The 19,898-nt window shown below is 41.5% G+C and overlaps 2 protein-coding genes across 7 annotated transcripts in view; both read left to right on the forward strand.

The window, feature by feature from the left end:
- The window catches only part of ARHGEF10 (Rho guanine nucleotide exchange factor 10), a 167,272-nt gene that overhangs the window by 6,953 nt on the left and 140,421 nt on the right, over positions 1-19,898 (forward strand). For 4 of the 6 annotated variants that reach the window (XM_075923594.1, XM_075923591.1, XM_075923595.1 and 1 more), the window contains exons 2-3: positions 11,339-11,405; positions 16,373-16,505. In XM_075923594.1, coding sequence (XP_075779709.1) covers positions 16,379-16,505 — 127 coding nt within the window. In that variant the 5' untranslated portion in view covers positions 11,339-11,405; positions 16,373-16,378. The remainder of the gene's footprint in view (positions 1-11,338; positions 11,406-16,372; positions 16,506-19,898) is intronic. The other 2 variants (XM_006137773.4, XM_006137774.4) reach the window with 1 other exon arrangement.
- LOC142827790 (acyl carrier protein, mitochondrial-like) lies at positions 7,872-8,483 on the forward strand. Its single transcript, XM_075923590.1, is given in 2 exon segments — positions 7,872-7,944; positions 7,947-8,483. Coding segments are annotated over 2 exon segments (432 nt in total). The 5' UTR covers positions 7,872-7,886; the 3' UTR covers positions 8,321-8,483.

Below are 19,898 nucleotides of genomic sequence, written 5' to 3' on the forward strand. Positions count from 1 at the left end.
TTTATATCTGTATTTCCATACGTCCACACTTTTATTTTATGTCTAACCTTAGTTTTCAGTTTCCTGACTTTCTAAGATTAGACTTTTAAAACTGAAATGTTCTTTTTAAATGTTGGGGTTTCCCCTTACATTACTGATATCTGTTTCAGCCTTAAATCCATTTTAAAATCTGTTTTTCATATAAGAATTCACAATGTTGTAAATGCTCACTTTGAATCTCCTCTCTTCAGTTTGTTGCTGATCTTAAGATGTTGATGGTATTTATCTCTGCATTATCAAGTACTAATGTTGTATAATATCAATATATCCGATGCTCCTGTTGTGAATTTTGGCTCTGCTGCAGCCCCTATATCACTTGCAAATATTCAGCACTGTCAGAACTCCCAGCTCCATCTTTCGAGCAAGACACAAGAAGTGATTCTTCTGCTCTACTCTGCATGGATTAGGCTTCATCGGCAGTATTGTGTCCAGTTCTGGGCATCACATTTCAGGAAAGATGTGGAGAAACAGGAGAGGGTCTAGAGAAGAACAAAAACGATGAAAGGTCTAGAAAACATTACCTGTGAGGGAAGACTGAAAGAATTTTGTTTAGTTTGGAGAAAAGATGGCAGAGGGGAGATAACAGCTTTCAAGTACCTAAAAGGGTGTTACAAGGGGAAGGGAGAAAAATGATTCTCCATATCCTCTGATGCTAGGATTAGAAGCAATGGGCTTAAATTGCAGCAAGGGAGATTTAGGTTGGACATTTAAAAAAAATTCCTATCATAGTGGTTAAGTCCTGGAATAAATTGCCTAGGGAGGTTGTGGAATCTTCATCATTAGAGATATTTAAAAGCAGATTAGATAAAAATCTGTTGGGGTGATGGTGCTTGGTTCTGCTGTAAGAGCAGGGAACTGGACTTCATGACCTCTTGAGGTCCCTTGTTCTATTATTCTGTGATTCTATGAATACACTTGCCCCTGTTTTTGCCAAAACTCCATGCTTTTTTCCAAGACCAGAGACTTCACTCACTTGATGTCAGGTGTGCATTCTACCTGCAAAAAACAAAGCCCATTAAAGAATCTCCGACTCTGCTGCCATAGCAGAAAGGGTGCGTGGGCAAGCTGTATCTTCGCAGAAGTGTTCTCAGTGGGTTTTGGGATGCATCATAGAATGCTACAAAATAGCAGAGTTTTTTCCTCATGGGAGTTTTACAACTTATTCCATACAAACAAAAATGCTCTCCTGGTCAGAGGCGTCGTGAGGGTGTTATGCGCTCAGGGGCAAAGGAAAAATTTGCGACCCTCCTCCCCCCCCCTTGGTGCAATGACAGTCCAAGAATTTAACTACTAAAATGCATCTCAACAGAGGACCATTACACTGACTACTTTTTCGTTTTGGCTCCCACCCACCGGCTGCGTGTTGATCCCCACATAAACTCAAACCGCACTGCGGGCCACAAACAAACCAGCCGTGGGCCAACAGGCCATGTGTTGAGTAGCTGTGGGTGCTTGGTCCTGCCATGAGGGAAGGAGACTGGACTCGATGCTCTCTTGAGGTCCCTTTCAGCTCTAAGTGTTCTATGATTCTATACTGTCTGCATGGAGGTAGATAGGGGCTGGTGCCCCCTAGAAGAGATGGGTCCCCTGAGCTCATCAATACCTCCATGAGCCAGCCTGTGCCCCCTGCCCTGGGACTGAACCGGAACCAGCGCTCCCTAGAGAGGCTCTGTAGCCTCCTGTGCACCAGTGGGATTTTGGTGCTAGGCCCCTCCCTCAAGAGGATCCCTTGAACTGGGGGTCAGGTCAGGGGCCCGGCCCTGTGATGTCTCTAGGCAGGTGTTGCAGTGTGAGGGGTGTAAATTGGTTAGGTCTGAAGCATTTCACCACACCGGGCAACAAACACTGCTGTGAAGAATTTCTGGACTCAGGTGCCTGGAGCCCATGTACATGCGTGATCCCTATCTGTATTCACACACATCTCAAAGACCTTTCAGTTAAACTAAATAGAGGTTACATACTGTATCAGACCCCAATGTATATTTGTTTTACTGCTGTTTGTTAATAAGGTTTGTACTAGATATTCAACATATTATTTTAATAAGATCAAAGTTATGGATGTAGTATAGGGTTTCTCAATTTTTTTTTCTTAGTGTGGACCTCATAGACAGATTGTCATGTGGATGTCTTTCTCTTCTATTCCTGTTCCCAGATCTTCCCTGTTAAAAATACAATAATTGCTTTTATGGAAAACTAGTATTGAGAAAGTGCTAAATGTAGCCTAACTATATCTTCTTGTAATTTAGAGGGCATAAAATGGAGAAAAGCCATTTTTTTGTGGACCATCAGCTAATGTCTGGAATACCAACAGTGGTTCACAGATCACAGCTTAAAATCACTAAGGCTAAGTCTAGACTGCAAGCCTCTTTCAAAAGAGGCCTTTTTGAAAGTATCTTTCGAAAAAGCCTCTTTCGAAAAAGAAGATCTATACTATTAACAGTACTTTCAAAAAAGCAAGCTGCTTTTTTGAAAGAGAGCACCGAGGCAGTCTGGATGCTTTCTTTTGAAAAAGCACAGTTTGCATTACATAGCGCCTTTTTTCGAAAGAGCACTTTCAAAAAAGGCATTTTTGCTCGTAAAATGAGGTTTTCTGCGGTCAAAAAAACTGCCACATTCTTTCGATTTACTTTTGAAAGAATGTGGCAGCAGTCTAGACATAGGGGAAGTTTTTTTGGAAAAAGACCACTTTTTTTTTCGAAAAAACCCTGTAGTCTAGACACACGCTCATGTACCAACATAGATGGTGGTAATATATGCTCTCCATATATGATAAGGAAGGGAAATGCTTTAGTTAGTTTATAGCAAAAATCTCTTGAACCTGAGGGATGCATAAACATGAGATAGTATTTTTTTAATTAAAGAACATGAATGATATTAACTGGGGAAATGTGAAATGTTTAGGCTGACATTCTTAGTCCCATATAAGAACATGGATGTTTAATTCTGTGAATCAGCAAAACTGGAAAGCGATGCATAACTGCACAGCATTGATTCATGTTCTACACATTAGCTGCTTTACCATGAAAGCTGAATGTCATGTGCGTGGGCAAATAGTTAATCAGACCAGAAGAATTTGTTCTACTGAAGTGATAGTGAACAGGAGTCCTATTTTTGGAAAATCTGCTTCAGTGACTTATTGTACTATACTTGTTACTCAGAGCTAAACTCTGAATGTGTGCTATAAGGTTCCAAGTTCAAGGTGAAACTTTCACCCTGGCTTCTATTCTCTAATCTATTTTAGAAAGACTGTTCGAAGGAAAAAAAAAGTTAAGCTGAAATTTTCCAGTTAAAGTAAAAATAATGAGAAGTCCTGTGGCACCTTATAGACTAACAGATTTATTGGAGCATAAGCTTCTGTGGGTAAAGACCCACTTCATCAGATGTGCTCCAAAAAATCTGTTCATCTTTAAAGTGCCACAGGACTTCTATTTATTTTTGCAGATTCAAACTAACATGGCTTCCCCTCTGATACTTGTCATCAGTTACAGTAGAAGACTTTCAATTTTCTCTGATGTTACCATATTTTCTTTCATCCCATCTCTCATAGACAGGTTAGCAGGGAGTGGATGGAGCTTTGGATCTACTCCCCCCCCCCCCCCCCAATATATGGGCCATCACATGAGCTGAATTACTAGGGAAGATAACCTGCAACAAGAATAGGGCAGTTACAGATAACGACAGATAATAGCCCTACTGTGAATCTGAGCCACAGTTTGGTTCTCAGTTCACTTCTTGAGCAGAACAAATCTGCACTGCTCGTTGCTCAGGGCTTGCAATACCATGATTTATCCAAGGGCAAGGAGCTACTTAGTGTTAGCACAAAGGTGGCACAATAAGTTTCTTAGGGGTTTTCTGATAGATACTTTAATATATAATTTATCTTCGAAAAAAAGGTTGCTCACTATGATTAGCGTAAATATTAAAACTCCCTTTGATTTTAATGAAAATAGGATAGGACCTTGGCTACATTAGCTCTGTGTGTGTGTTGCTAAAGAAATATTTTCTTTCAATTCATGCCCCTTCTGGTGATTTTTAGGAACTTTTCTTATAAGGATTTTGGTCTATTCCTGAATTTTTTAATATGTTTTTATTTTTTAATCCTTGGTGTTTCCTCTTAATATGGTAAATATTTGTTAAATTTAAATCTAAATAAAACAATTAAAATGAAAACTTTGATTCATTCTTCATATACTCTTGCAATAGGGCTCCCGAGCTGAAAAAAGCTGCCTCAGTCTGAATGCCTGCTTGAGTTCTTACACATACCATCTTTTTAACATGCACAGACTCTGCAATTCCTAATTATGGCCTTTCATAGAGAACAAACTCTGCTTGGAATTTTTATTTTCTCTTGGCAGTAATTTCAATTTAGAGATATTAAAAAATACAATGAAACAAAACCAAAAAAAATCCCAAATACTATACAGCAAGATTTATGTCTCAGAGAGAGTTCTATAGTTGGGTGAACAAGGCTTACAATTAGTCATTAACCCGGCCATGTTCAATAGCTGGAGTGGGGCACAATGGTGTTTTTGACATCCACATACTTGGTGTGGGCAGATTCTTCCCTTCCCACCCCCTCCCCACAACGTTTTTTATAGGCTTACAGGCTGCTTCACAGAAGTCATTGTATCAATCACATACTTAACTCTGTCTCCAGGCTTGCTTGGAAATCCATTTTCTGCTTCCCTCTTCTTTCATGAGTTAGGATATGCTTACTAGCTCATACCTGCTGCGTCTTAGAGAGAATCTGTGACTGGTAGGGTTGCCAGGTGTCTGGTTTTAAACCAGACAGTCCAGAATTTGAGCTTTCTGTTTGGGAAACAAATTGAAAAAATATATCTAGTATTTTCTAAATAAGATGTAATGTAGATTGTGATATAATGTCAAGTGTGTCTGGTTTTTTTGTTGAAACCATCTGGCAACCCTAAGTGATTCACCCTCTTATGTTTTAAAGAACTGTTATGTATAATATGATCTGCGCAGTCATCTAGTTATAGAAATGGTCCTCTTGGTGAAGATGAAAACGTGGTGGTTTTGTGTGTTATGTATGGCCTATGCAGAAGACAGTCCTGTAGTTGAGTGTCTAGTTGCCCTTCACAGTTTTGGAGACCCTTGTGGGCAAGGGAAACAGGAGCTGCATCTTTTGTTGTACTAGTAATATCTTTTTATGAAGCACTCTCATGTATTTGCTCAGAGTCAACATAGAGCGATTTTTCCTGTGTTGGAAACTCTTTCAGGGCCTGATTTGCATACTTCTAGCTGAAAAACAGTGGCACATTTATCCTTTCACTGCCAAGGTTATGCCAAAATTAGAGAGTTTTCTCAAGGATTAAAATAAACTTGTTCATTAAGTTGTATTATTCAATACTGTGAGGAACCCCCAGTGATAATTTTGACATAGTCACTGGAGGAAATTGGTCCACAGAAAGCTAAAGCTGACTTTCTTTTAGTGTCCTTTGGCCAAGACTTGAAATGGCAAGGTTTTTGTTATAGTAGAAAATGCTACTTCATGACATGGTATCAATTTGAGTCCTGTCAGTACTAGGAACTTGGACATTTTCACAAAGGTTAGCTAATCAGTACTATATTGATAAGACCTTGACATCTGAGGGGCCTCAGCACCTTTAAAATTAGGCCATATGTCTTTCATGATCAAAGCCTAATGCTTTAAATTGAATTGGGGTTGGAATCACCATCTTATTGCCTTGTGGTAGGAGGCAGCAAGAATGATCTTCAAGGACATCTTACTGTGTTAAACCATTTTAGTAGTCCCTGGCTCCATTTCCTGTCAGACGACTCTGCTTGCATTGACAGAGAACTCTCTTTTGAGCTCTCATTGTGCTGAGATGTCAAGAGCTAAGAAAGTTTTCTGTCCTTAGTTCTTTTATTTTTTTTTAAAGCTTGCCATGTGTGGGACCCTAAAGGGTATTATATGATGGTAGGTGGTTTGGCCTAACATAGGTGCAGAGGAAAGTGTGTGTGTGGTTTCCCTCCCCTCTCCCCCCAGGGAGTCATTTGATCCAAAATACAGTCTCTCCTCCATGAAGCACTTCCCTGCCTCACAGACATGTGTTAAGGGATTAAAGATTGTGAGGTACTCGGGTATCAAGGTAATGTGGGGCTATATAAGTACTTAAATTAACTACTGGTCCCAGGATATTACCAATACCTATCGTTTTTCTTTGATAAACAGAGACTACTATAATTGCTCATGAGAAATATCAAAAAGGCAGTGGTATTAAAAATTTTCTGTTTAGTTCTTCACATGTTTACTAATATTTGGCTGTTTCTGAAATAATGTAAGTGATTGTAACTACTGGAATTAAGCTGTATGCATACTGCGTATGAACAAGAACGTAATATAATCCATTGGAGAGCTTTAGGATATCTGACAAAAAATATCCAGACACACAGGATTTACCTTCAGGATATAATTAGTTATTACATGTTTAATCTTTGGAAATGTGAGTTCCAGTTACTACTCAAGCGTAAAAAGAAATGGAAAAATAACCCTGTTGAGTAACAATACATCCTTTATTTCACATGGTAATTTTGGTGCGAAAAATGCATTCCTGATGACACCATTTGAAAGTTTTATAAATAAAGCATGCCTTCTGTTCCACAGAAATATATGGGAGTAAGAGTTTTGGGGAGACACAAAGTGAGGAAATGTTTTCCTTTATTTTAAGGGAAATCACCGTTCCTCAATAAATAGATGTTGTGTTGTGTATGGATGTCAGATATTTTCAGCTTTAGGCACAAAATTACTTCCTAAATATCTCTGCTGACTTGATTGAGAGTTAGTTGCTTTCTGTTTTACCCAGTATTACTGAGAAGAATGTTTGATGAATGTGAAAATGTGAATGCTTATCTGAGTTACCTGAATACTTTGGGGCTGCCAACAGCCTGCCTCCTAAATCTGTAACAGTATGGCAAGTGCACTCAGGAATGTTTTGTACATACCAGTTAGAGCCACATGGACCAAGTAATGTGCAACATGTTAGTGCTCTTTGATAAGCATACTGTAGGGGTGTGATTTCACAGAGACAAGACCTTTTGACTTTTCATACTTTTATAGACTCTGAAGACTTTCTAACTATTGATGTAAAATCCTGCTTAATCAGTTAACTGGTTAAACATGATGTTTAACTGCTTGAATGGGGGTGGATGAAGGGACACTCTAGCCCAGCTGGGATGGAGTGGTTCTTTATGACTGTCATGGCTGGGCTGGAGCAGTCCCCCTGTTGTGGACAAGCACTGCCAGGCCTGCATTGAGTGGGGGGCTACTCTGTCCCCTGCCAGTTAACTATAACCAGTAAGCGTCACCCATTGAGGGTGATGCTTGCCAGTCAACCATGCACATCCCTATTTCCAACACCTTGCATTGTGGGATGGTACGAGCCGAAATCCTGTGAAATCCAGTCCCAGGACTGGTGAGAGTGGAAAGGAACACAGGAAATCTGGGTTTCCATCCTGATTCTGCCACTGTCTTGCTGTGTAGTCTTATCAAAGTCACTTCACCCCTTTTTGCTTCTGTTCCCCTCTTTCCCTTTGACTGTTTGTTTAGTCTCTAGGACAGAACTGTCTTTTGCCATAATGTGTAGGACAATGAATCCCACATGGCTCTGTAGGTATTGTAATATAATAAAGAATAATAATGTTGTGGGCAGGGAGGAAAGGAGTTCTCATATTCTGGAATTTTTTCTTCCATGGCTCGCTCTCTGCATTTAAATGTTGGGATGAGCCAGAGAATCTTGTTATGAGTAAAAAAGCCATTGAGAGCATTAGGCTTACCAGAATCCATAGTGGCTGGCCTGTGCAAGAGACGAGGGGTAGCAGGGGACGCCATGGCGGCCCGTGTCCTCTCGGCCTGCGCCCGCCGCCTCGCGCCCTGCCTGCCCCCGCCCGCGGGCCCCGCCGCGCCGCGCTCAGCGCCCTCTGCCGCCGCCCGGCCCGCGCCGCGCCCCCGCCGGGCCCCCAGGCCTCCGGCACCCTGCACTCATGCCGCCTTTATTCAGACCTGCCGCCCCTTACGCTGGGGAGCATCCAGGAGCGTGTCCTGTACGTCTTGAAACTGTACGATAAGGTCGATCCAGACAAGCTCTCAGTAACTTCCCACTTCATGAAAGACCTGGGCTTGGACAGTTTAGACCAAGTGGAGATCATCATGGCCATGGAAGATGAATTTGGGTTTGAAATTCCTGATGCAGAAGCAGAAAAGCTAATGTGTCCACAAGAGATTGTAGATTATATTGCAGATAAGAAGGATGTGTACGAATAAAGGCATTTCTTCTAAGCTGAGAAATTCTCTTCTACCATGGAGACTAGGATGATCTCAGCGGTTTTGTGAATGGAAGCGCACATTACTGTCCTATGGCTGCAGTAGTTCTGTTGGACATTGTATTTAAGTCTATGTATTGGCCTTAAAAATAAATGAGACCAGTTTAAAAAAAAAAAAAAAAAAAAAAAAAGAGACGAGGGGTGGGTGATTAAGCTGATTTTAGAGGGTCAGAGAGGTAATGAGATGTCCAGACACATTTCTTGTTCTACTCCTTTCCTAAAGATAAGTAGAGGTTAGGCTGGGGCTTAATCAGTATTTTCAAGCTTTCCAGAAAAGTTGAGTATCAAAGGTTGTTGTTTTTTTTGGGGGGGAAGAAGGGGTTTGAACTTTTTTTAAACAGAATCTGCTCCCTCTCCTCCCCCCCCCCCAGCCCCCGGTCTTCCCTATAAGTCGACAGGACCAAATCTGTCACAGTACTTAAACAAAAACTTGGGAAAGACAGTCATAGTGATCAAATACAATGGCTGTTACTTTTCAAGGTGAACAAAAGCAGCCTTATCTGGTGCTGTAAATTATTACTGCATGGTCATCATAAGTTAATTATTTGTTGCAAGGAAAAAGATACATCAGTGGGTTGCTTGCTAACAAGAAAGTTAACTCCCTGGTGTGAGGACTGGTGGCTTCTGGATGCTAACTGTCAAATGGAAAATGCATTTTCATGACCAGTGAGTATTCTAGAATTCCTGACCCTGAGTGACACAGGAAAAAGGATTTTAGAAAAGGGCTCAGCACCCACAGTTGGAGGTGGGGGAGGAGGGAGAGGGGAAGAGGGCAAATTTTCAAAGCATGTAGGCACTGAATTATACTCAGTTTATCAAAAGAATGTAAGTGTACAATGGGAGTACTGGTCATATTTGAATACTTGGCTCCCATTTAGGTGTCCTACCCTAACTTAAACTTTAAGTCAGCTTCCGCACCTTATGACTGGAAGATACTAACATCACGCTAATATTTAAAAAGGGCTTTAGAGGTGAGCCTGGAAATTTCAGACCAGTAAGTCTGACATCAGTACTGGGTAAATAAGTAGAAACTATAGTAAAGAATAAAATTGTCAGACACATGGATGAATATAATTTGTTGAGAGAAAGTCAACATGGTTTCTGTAAAGGGAAATCATACCTTACTAATCTTCTAGAGTTTTTTGAGGGGGTCAACAAACATGTGGACAAGGGAGATCCAGTGTATGTAGGTTATTTAGATTTCCAGAGAGCCTTTGGTGAGGGACCTTAAGTAAAGTTATCATGGGATAAGAGGGAAGGCCCTTTCATGGATTGATAACTGATTAAAAGACAGGAAACAAGGGTAGGAATAAAAGGAAAGTTTTCCTAGTGGAGAGAGGTAATTCGTGGGTTCCCCCAAGGGTCTGTCCTGGGACCAGTCCTATTCAACTTATTTATAAATGATCTAAAGAAGGGGGTAAACAGTGAGGTGACAAAATTTGCAGATGATACCAAACTGCTTAAGATAGTTAAGACCAAAGCAGACTGTGAAGAGCTTTAAAAAGATCTCAGCAAACTAAGTGATTGGGCAACAAAATGGCAAATAAAATTTCATGTTGATAAATGTAAAGTAATGCACATTGGAAAAAATAATCCCAACTATATACAGGCAGTCTCCAACTTACGCGGATCCGACTTATGTCGGATCCGCCCTTACGAACGGGGCTTTTCTTGCCCCGGAGCTCACAGGCGGCGACCCGCCGCCCGTGTCCTCCGGGGCGAGAAAAGCTTCTCCCGGTCTCCCTGGTCTGCTGGGGGGGTCCAGCAAAGCCGCTGGACCCCCCCAGCAGACCAGGGACACCTGAGCAAAGCCGCTGCCTGGGCGGCTTTGCTCGTTTGCCTGGGAGCAAAGCCGCCCAGGCAGCGGGACCCCCGCCGCCTGGGCGGCTTTGCTCCTGTGCCCCTGGTCTGCTGGGGGAGTCCAGCAAAGCCGCTAGACCCCCCCCAGCAGACCAGGGACACCTGAGCAAAGCCGCTGCCTGGGCGGCTTTGCTCGTTTGCCTGGGAGCAAAGCCGCCCAGGCAGCGGGACCCCCGCCGCCTGGGCGGCTTTGCTCCTGTCCCCCTGGTCTGCTGGGGGGGTCCAGCGGCTTTGCTGGAGCCCCCCAGCAGACCAGGGGGACAGGAGATAAAGCCGCCCAGGTGGCAGGGGTCCCTCTGCCTGGGCGGCTTTGCTCCCGGGCAAACGAGCAAAGCCGCCCAGGCGGCGGCTTTGCTCGGGTGTCCCTGGTCTGCTGGGGGGGGGGGGGTCCAGCGGCCTTGCTGGACCCCCCCAGCAGACCAGGGAGACAGGAGCAAAGCTGCACAGGTGGCACAAGTGAATAAGAAAAAGTTCTTATATTGTGGGAATAAGTAAAGAACTAGGGGTTACCAAATGAAATTAATAGGTAGCAGGTTTAAAACAAACAAAAGGAAGTTTTTCTTCACTCAGTGCACAGTCAACCTGTGGAACTCCTTGCTAGAGGGTGCGGTGAAGGCTAGAACTTTAACAGGGTTCAAAAAGGAGCTAGATAGATTCATGGAGGTTAGGTCCATCAATGGCTATTAGCCAGGATTAGTAGAAATGGCCCTAGCCTCTGTTTCTCTGGAGGTGGATGATAGGGGAGGGATCATATAAGGATTACTTGTTGTGGCCTTTCCCTCTGAGGCATCTGGTATTGGCCACTGTTGTCAGACCGGATACTGGGCTAGATGGACCTTTGGTCTGACCCAGTATGGCCATTGTTACGTTCTTATGTCCAAATGAGATGAACTCAGAAAATTGAACCCGACTTGTGAATGCTGAGCAAGAAAATCAGGCTCCAAAGCCTTTTGAAAATAGGGTTCCCAATCCTTCTCTTTTGTCTCAAGACCTTAACCATTGTACTTGATGACTACAGTATGAGATTCTGCCAAATAAAAGAAAAGGCCTCAGTAAATCTAGAAACAATGTTTACCTTTAAAAATGTGCTTTCTTACAGGGCTGTTAAAGGAACAGAAGTCACAGTGGTATGGAGGCAGAGGATTTTCCTCCCCCACCACCGGAAGGTAACTGGAATATTCCATCTTCTTAATTACTGTAACAGATGTATCCCCTCTCCACCAACCATTCCCAAAATCTTTAATCAATTTGATCTTTTTTTTCCCCAGGTGTTTCTATTCTACTTGTTTGTATTATCTTTAGGGCCACATTTTATCCTCCTCGGTGTTCTTCAGGGGTTATGTATATTTAAGGCTTAATTGTTGGTGCATTGTGTCAGAGATTCTTTCCAATGATTTCTGTGAGCATGGAATCAAGCATAAAGCTTCATTTTTAACAGTCTCTCCATTGCTATGAATTTCCTCATCCATTGATCTGATTTCTGAGCTCTGCTAGTTACTGTCTCCAATATGAGGTTTTAAAGGATGGTTAAACTGATACACAATTATTATGTACTAAGAAATGTGTCAGTGCTGGTTTGATTTGGATATAAACTGTTTGTATTTATTATTAGATGTAATAATGGAAATTATTTACATAGCATCTTCACCCTACATAGCTCTTTAAAACATGCAGTACGACAAGTTTCCTACCTCCAATATCTTGATGATAGATTCCGTCCTTCAACCTGGCTGCTGTATGATTTTTGTGTTCTTATGAGTATCTGTAATGGGCCTAATGAAGGCTGAGGGAGACTTCCCTTGGTGCAGGGACTATATTTGCCCTCCCACAAGACTTGGCACAAGGGGCATATACAGGCAGAGCAAGGAATGCACAGAGCAAGCACAAGCAGAGCAAGGAATAGGAGAGATGAGGATGTCCACTGTGACATGGATCTCTATGGAAAATGTTGGGTCTCCAGATTGTGGAGCAGCTGGTAGGTAGCTCTTGCAGGCCTCTGACTGCTTTGATTTATTCTGATCTAAAAGGCAGACTCATGAGAGCTCAAAGTTGATCTTACAGTACATACAAACCTACATTTACCTCCCTTTCCCATTGATCTGTTTACTGTGCTGGAGAGAAAATTCACCTTTAAGTTTGTTCTGTTTTATTTGTGGATGTATGGTGAGCATAGTAAGTTATGTAGGCACCTTTGTCCATTAGGCACCATTCACATCTTGATAGGACAACTAGAAGAGTTTCTTTCTACATTGTTTCTCTGGTTAGGAGCGCCATCTTGTTTCTTCCCTGAGATACTTAACTATTCTGTCTGTCTAAATCTTTCTCATATATTATGTTACAGTAAAATTTCATTTATTATCATCTTCATTTCGTTTATAGTAAATTTCATTAATACCAGTTGAGAAGATTCTCCACCCCTATAGGTTCTCCATGACTGACAATTTTGAAATCAAAATTGGATGGTTTTCTAAAAGCTGTGCTATAGGAATTATTTTGAAGAAATTGGATGGCCTGTGTTATACGGAAAGTCAGACTAAAAGATCACAATGATGCCTTCTGACCTTGGAATTTGGGAATCTATAAACATTTTCAAGTAGCTGAAAGTAAACATTAAAAATAACTTTCTTCTTGGTTTTTGTTGAGTGATGACTAGGTAGGAACATAGGAACTGACATTCTGGAGCAGAGCAGTGCTCCATTTAGTCTGGTATCCTATCTGTGACCAGATTGCATACCAGATGCTTTAGAGGAAAGTGAAAAAACTCGGCAGTGGGCATTTATGGAATAGCATGATCATAGGGAATGATTTCTTCTGTCCTCACTATTTTAAGGTTGACTTATGTCCTGAAGCTTGAGGGTTTAGATCTTTCCAAAATGCTTTCCTTCTCCATGAGTCCTCACAATTATTGCACTGGATGTGACTCAGTTTTGTTTTTAGTGCTGATTTATGAGCATTGGCAGGATATCCAATTATTATCAAAGGATGAAAAAAATCCTTTCTCAGACTACCCATCTCTAAAGAATGTACATTAGCAAGGGAAAGGCCTGTTTTGCATATGGGCCGAGGCTGCTGCTGAACAAAGAACACTGGCAAGGTAATTGTAGCTGTGGCAACTAAGGCTACAATTATCAAAGCATTTTAATCCATGTGTTGTTTAAATGTGTGTGCCAATGGAACTACTTTTTACTTAAAGATAAGCATGTGCTGGAGTGCTTTGAGTCAGGGCCTAACTTCTGACATCACGTTTTAGAGGGATAACAGCAGATTTTTAGTTCCTTTGATTGAGATCAGACTTATTTGTTGTGTACCCAGATGTTTTTCTGGACCCTACTTCTACTGAAACTGTTGCTGATGAACACAAACCTCTGCTCTGAAGAGCTTGTAGTATAAAGATTCCTAAATCTAGCGTATCTTTTTAATTAACGTGGTGATTTCTATGAGTTCCAGGATGTGAACACCTTTAATGAACAATCAGATTTGAATTCACTGATTTTTTTTTTTTCGCTTGAAAAAACTGCATGTTATCTGGAATTTGGATTAAAGGAAAGCTTCCATGATGTTGAGTATAACAGGAGATTGCAATAATTACGCAAATGTGCCCGCCAGTATTTCCATTCCCAGAACTCAGACATCAACATTGCTAAGGAAATACAGTGACCTGTGCCGGACAGGAAAGAATACGTGTGTTGAAAGGTGATAGTTTCACATGTGACTGGGCCCAAGGGATCTTTCTACTGAGGAACTGCAGTTCCCATAGAATATATTTGGCAGTTGTGAATGCTCACATCTCTCACTTAAGGTGTGTAAATGAAGATGCAGGTACCTAACTGAAGCATATGATTTTTCCCCCCCTCCCCCTATCCTAGGCAGTCAGGATACCAGGCTAGGTGAACCATAGTTGTGGTGCAGAATGGCAAAGCCTGTGCTCACGCATATTCCTCAGTGAACAAAACCTTGTAATTTTTAACACTAATAACCATTGTAAAATGTTGACCTTATTTTCCCACCTCCGTTTCTTCCCCTTTTCTGTACTAGGATCCTTAGGGTGTTTTTCCTCCTCCTACCCTCTTGTTCCATACTAAGTTTCCTATGTTTTTGCTCTGTCTCATCAAAATACACATTTGCTCTGCTGTTCACACGGCAGCTATTAGAACAGCATTTCTTGACTATTATGGGGTGCAGAGCAAGAAGGTGAGCTCTCAAGAGCTTCACTTGCTAAGAAGATGAATGGGGAGGAACCGAAATCCATGCTTAGTAAACTGGATGTGTCTCCCCTTTCCTGTGTTGGTTAGCTGGGGAGTTGGCTAAGTCTTCTGCTCAAACTCCTATGGCTGAGAGGTGGAGGTAAGACCTGTATGTAATCCACATTCCTTCTGGGTGTGGTGTACTGTCCCACCTAGTGGCACTGAGATCACTTATAGAGAGAAGAAATGAGTCTGCTCTACTGAGAGCCATGTTGGTTTTTAACTTGTGTGGTAGAGGCTCACAGGTTTGGTTATGCCTGTTGGCATTATATCTATTTTGTCTAAACCCCTCTGAATCTGGATAGACCCAGACACACAGCAACATCACAAAGGGAGTTAGAGGCATTCAACAGATTACCATATTTCTCGGACACTGAGCAAGGGTGGCACCACATTGACTCCAGTGACTTCTACTACATTATTCTTTCTCAGAGAATGCACTCAGAATTTTAAAGTGCTGAACTATAGTTTAGGGCCAAATAGTTAGAAGATGGGGGGAAAAAAACCCAAACCTCATTAAACCAAAAGCTATTACTCAACAACTCTGTCTGCCACCTCCAAAAATGCAGCTTGAGATTTCAAAGTTATCTGGGCTCTTTCCTCTTGATGTGAGGCAGCATGATATATAGTGCAAGGCTGGGAATTGGGTTTCTTGAATTCTATTCCTGGCCCTGCCCCTGACTTTCTATGCAGCCCTGGAGAAATAACTTCACCTTCTCTGTCTCTCTCTCTCTCAGCATCTCACATGTGAAATAGGTTAGTGATATTGTCCCCATCTTCTTCATGGGGGTTATCATAAAGCTTGAATAGCTGTTTTATCCATACTAAGGATGATTATTGTAATTTAGGGCTTGTCTGCATGGTGCATTAGTCTGCACCAGAGGGGTGTACATTCAAGGGTGCACTAGTGTGTCATGCACTAACTGGCTTGTTTGGACCCCACACTACAACTTTCTTAGTACATATTAATGTTGTATTATTGTTTGAAAGACGACTAGATTAATCCATGCTGCAGGAGCTTTTACTGGATGCCAGGTGGTAGGCCAGTTAGTAGGTGATACACTAGTATCACTAGATACAGTATATTAGAATTTAAATACTTCATGTGTGGATTAATGTAACATGAGGAGAAGCCCTTATGCAGAGTGGGCAGTAACTCTGTCCCAATTGAGGGGTATTATGGGCAAATTTAAAATTCCAGGAGGAACGAGAGTGGGGCATATGCTTCTACATTACCCCCACCCCCACTCCTGTTTGTGCTGGTACAGCTTAACTAACTGTGGCTAACATATGCTGCTGGATTTCACATGTGTGTATAATACTGACATTCCATTTGTGTAACAATTTAATTTTATGGTGACACGTTTAATCCAAATAAATACGATGGAGCAAACAGAGGCACTATAGAAAATTTGAAAATAGTTGTTGTTATGCTCCCTTGCCTCTCTCAACTGACTTGACTTTTAAAACTGATTTTCCTGTCAGGTACAAGCATCAGGAATTCCCCAGTATCTGTGTTTTATTTATAATCAGTTGGCAAATGTATTAGCAGGAAAAGATTGAAAAAGAAAGAAATGCACTGCTTTATTTTAAGAAAAATACAAGAGGCAAAACCAAAAGAACCCTGGCACTTGTGAGTTGTGATGCTGCCAGCCTATATTCACTGCATTCATGCCTCGTGTGCACATGCATGCATACACAAGTGGTTTGACATTACTTTTAGTATATATTGACTTTTTTGAGAAATAAAAATTACTAGGGGATTCCTGGTCTCTCCTACAACAAAGAAAAGCCAACAAAACCAACAACAACAAAAGATTAAGCAGTAAGAAGGAATGTACATGGCCTTCGAATGCATGGTTACTGTTGTTTCTTATTGATTACTGTAGCAAAATATGTGCTCCACACCCATCTGGACAGTGAAAAGATATGTTTTGGAATGCAGACACTGCAGTAATTGCCAGGCCTGGAAGGAAAGGCTTGCAGCCATAGAAACGGATGGACTGGTGATTTCTGCATACGGTATTTCTCCGTGAAGCTGTGTTTTCTTCAAATTGAACTTTACAAGGACTTAAGTCTAGTTGCCCTCATGCCATATATTTTGTAACTGTTTGTTTGTTACAACTCTGTTGAAAAGGGTATTCCTCATCCTACACCCTTTTTACTTTGCGGTTTGTAATAAGATCATTGCTTAAATTAAACTGCAGTCATACAGAGTTGGTCTTTGGCTATGCTGCATTGTAAGAGGTGCCTGTTTTCAGCAGACAGTTACAAATGATGGTAAAAAATTGTGCCACGATTTGAGAATCATGAGAACAGAATATGAATTGTTGTTATGAATAGTCCTTTTGTTCTGGAAGTTGTTTGCAGCTTGTTGATGTCTGAATCCTATTTAAGATAGAAAAACTTAAAAGGATCACATTAACAGATTTATTTGTTTTATTGAGATGAGTAAAGTTAGAATCCATTATTTAACAATATTTAGATGGTAGCAATACATTTGCAAATTCATGTCACCCCAATCATATCTGTTTCTTCTAACCAATCCTGTTCAGAAAGACAAAGAAAGGAATTTGCTAAGTAAAGGTTTATTTCTAAATGTAATATTTACAACCCCCTCTCTCACACAGTTTTATCCTTCCTTCCTTCCTTTGAAAGAAGCCAGCAAACCTGACACTCATTTGTGACTTGGAAACTTGTCAGATATAGACCATTCATTATTGCAATAAAACAGGCTAGCTTGTCCATTTTGTTGCTTCCAGATATATCTTCTAAATAATTTCTAATTGATATGTTTAATCTGAGTAAATCTTCCTGCTGCTCCATCATGTGCTACTGTTGCCTGACTGAACTTTATGTGAACTAACTATGCTGGGACAAGTCCTAGAGATCTCAATTGAAAGTTAATTATCTTCATGAGACAAAAGGATGCTTGATGGACATTAATATTAGGGGAAAAGAAGATGAATTTGTGTCTGGCCTGGAGAGGGGAGAATTATAATTAGTTTTTAAAATGAAGAGGCAATATGTTTATAAAGTGACATTTGTTTATTATATTTATTTTGGTATTCATGAGAGAATGTTAAGACTCCAACAGCCAAATTGAAGTGCAGTAGAACCTTAATAATTATTAATACCAGACTTATAGGAAGGATTTTTCCTGACTGGAAAAAAATTGCATAAGAAAGATGATATTACTGAAGAACAAATCTACATTTCTCACATTCTGACACCCTCCAAACATTGGGAATTGCTTTATAATTATTTGCAGGGTAAGCTTTGCTACTGAAGTTTACAACTTAAAACTTTTCTGTTTGTTGATGTTTGAGAAACACTAATTGATCAATAAATATGGATACAATAATGTCACAATAAAATTAAGCACATTTCACAAAACAGCAATGGAGGGAAAAGGCCAAAATCAGGGTCTAGTCACCGTCTGAAGCCAGAGCCCCACTACCTGAGTCTGACCACCTGAGCCCAAGTGAGGTTAAAGCTGAAGACTCACAGAATCTAAGACCAAATTTTTATTGTTTATTGATAAGGATACAGTCTGCTGAAGAAAGGAACAAATGTTAAGAGTCCAGAGAGCAAACACATTTACTTTTTATAATGAACTAAAGAGTTAATATTCTTTCATTTTAAGACTAGTTACTCTGACCATGCAGAAAGAGCTTGTTGAAGCAAAAAGTTCATTCAGTGTTAAAAGTATAAATGAAGTGGGTTTTTATCCTTCCCTCAGATAGGCTCAGCACATTCAAATACAAATGATTTGAGAAAGGAGAATCTGCAATTTGTATGTCAGCTTTAAAGCCACGGGAGGATTTGGTATAAAGCTTCAGGAATTCAAAGACTTAGCAAAAGGACTAAACGCCTTGAAATAAAATTTCCTGAGTTTGCATAAATACCCAATGGCATAGGCTTGTTGGAGTGAAACAGAGCTGCAGCATCCACTGGTAAAAAAGAGAATTACCCAAACACATTGAAATAAAAATGCTAAGAATGGTGATATTATGTCTCAGATAACAATAGCCTAGCATTTCTTCAAGAGTTGTTTTTATTTTTAATAGAAGACTACTAAGGGATAAATGCTCTGAGAAGAAAGAACACTACTTTATCACTTCTGTTATATGCAGTTTCATTTGACTGTTGCTTTGAGCATGTTTAAAAGGCTTCAGCTAGTTTAAGAATCTATTTCCAGGAAGTTTTTTTTAATACAGTGTGTCACATCTGGAATATACAGATGGCCTTATTTAAAAGAGGAAAGATAATCTTCCTTCACAGACTTCAAAGTAGCAATGCACTGTTAGTGCAGTCACAGGACCGTAACACACTTACAGCTTTAGTGTGCTCCTTTCTTATAGAAAGAATGGCTTAGGCAGTGAAGATTAGCATGGTTGCACATTCATTGCCTTACCACTCATTGCTTCTCCCAGCAAAGCCACACCAGATCTGTGTAACATGATCAGTGGAACTAGTCAGAGGGTTCATGTTTCTTGGAGGGACGGTTATTGATGGGATAGTCAGAGGCTGGAAAATCTCTTAATGAACTTCCTACAGAAGTTAGCAAAGCCTAGGAAACCTTGTATTCTGTAGATATCTTTTGGTGCCTCATAGTTGGATATGGCTGTCACATTGCTAAAGTCCATGGTTAGCATTTGGAAAGAGAGAATTCCTTGGGTACGTTGTATCGTATTCCAGTCAAAGTCAAATTTTTTGGGCTTCCTCTGTAGATAATGTTGGCAAAGTCTGTTGTTCCACAGCTAAAGCAGAAAGCAAGGCCAGGCTGTGACGGCTTTACACAGGTGCGAGCGCCCCCTCCCAACAGGGTAGGGGGGTTCAGCGGACCCGCCGTCTATAATTCCCGGTTTATGTCCTGAGGGCTGAGTGTGATCACCCGGCCGGGGGTCCGAACCGGGGTTCAGCGAACTCCCTGCCCTGGGTCCTAGTCCAGCAATAAGGTAGAAGGTATGGGAAGGGGGGGGGGGAACCCAGCAGCCTATCCGGAGTAAGGTCCTCGTCGGGCGCGGGGAAAAGGGGATTTTGCTTCCTAATGCGCGGTTTCAGTTACTCGTCCTCCGCCGAGTTGCAGCTGCTCTTGACGGAGCGTGTGGGTGGATTGGGGCTGGATGCAGAGGGTTGGGGTGTGGGGGACCCGGACCCACCCTCTCCACCGGGTCCCAGCCTGGGGCCCTTATTGGGGGAACAATGAAGGCGTCCCTCCCATGACTGGTGGGGTCTATCCCCGTAATGCACCTGCCCACGGGCGCCAAAAGGGCCCTGCCCCGGGCTCCTTCCACTCCCCGCTCCCGTTCGTCCCGACGGCGTGCCCCGTCCTGCTGCTGTCCTGGCAGTTTTGGCCTCAGTCCGCCCGTCCTCCAACGGGGGGGGGGGAGGGTGTCTCTGCCTGTCTGC

The sequence above is a fragment of the Pelodiscus sinensis genome, chromosome 3 (genome assembly GCF_049634645.1).
Source record: "Pelodiscus sinensis isolate JC-2024 chromosome 3, ASM4963464v1, whole genome shotgun sequence".
In the NCBI taxonomy this organism is placed as follows: domain Eukaryota; kingdom Metazoa; phylum Chordata; order Testudines; family Trionychidae; genus Pelodiscus; species Pelodiscus sinensis.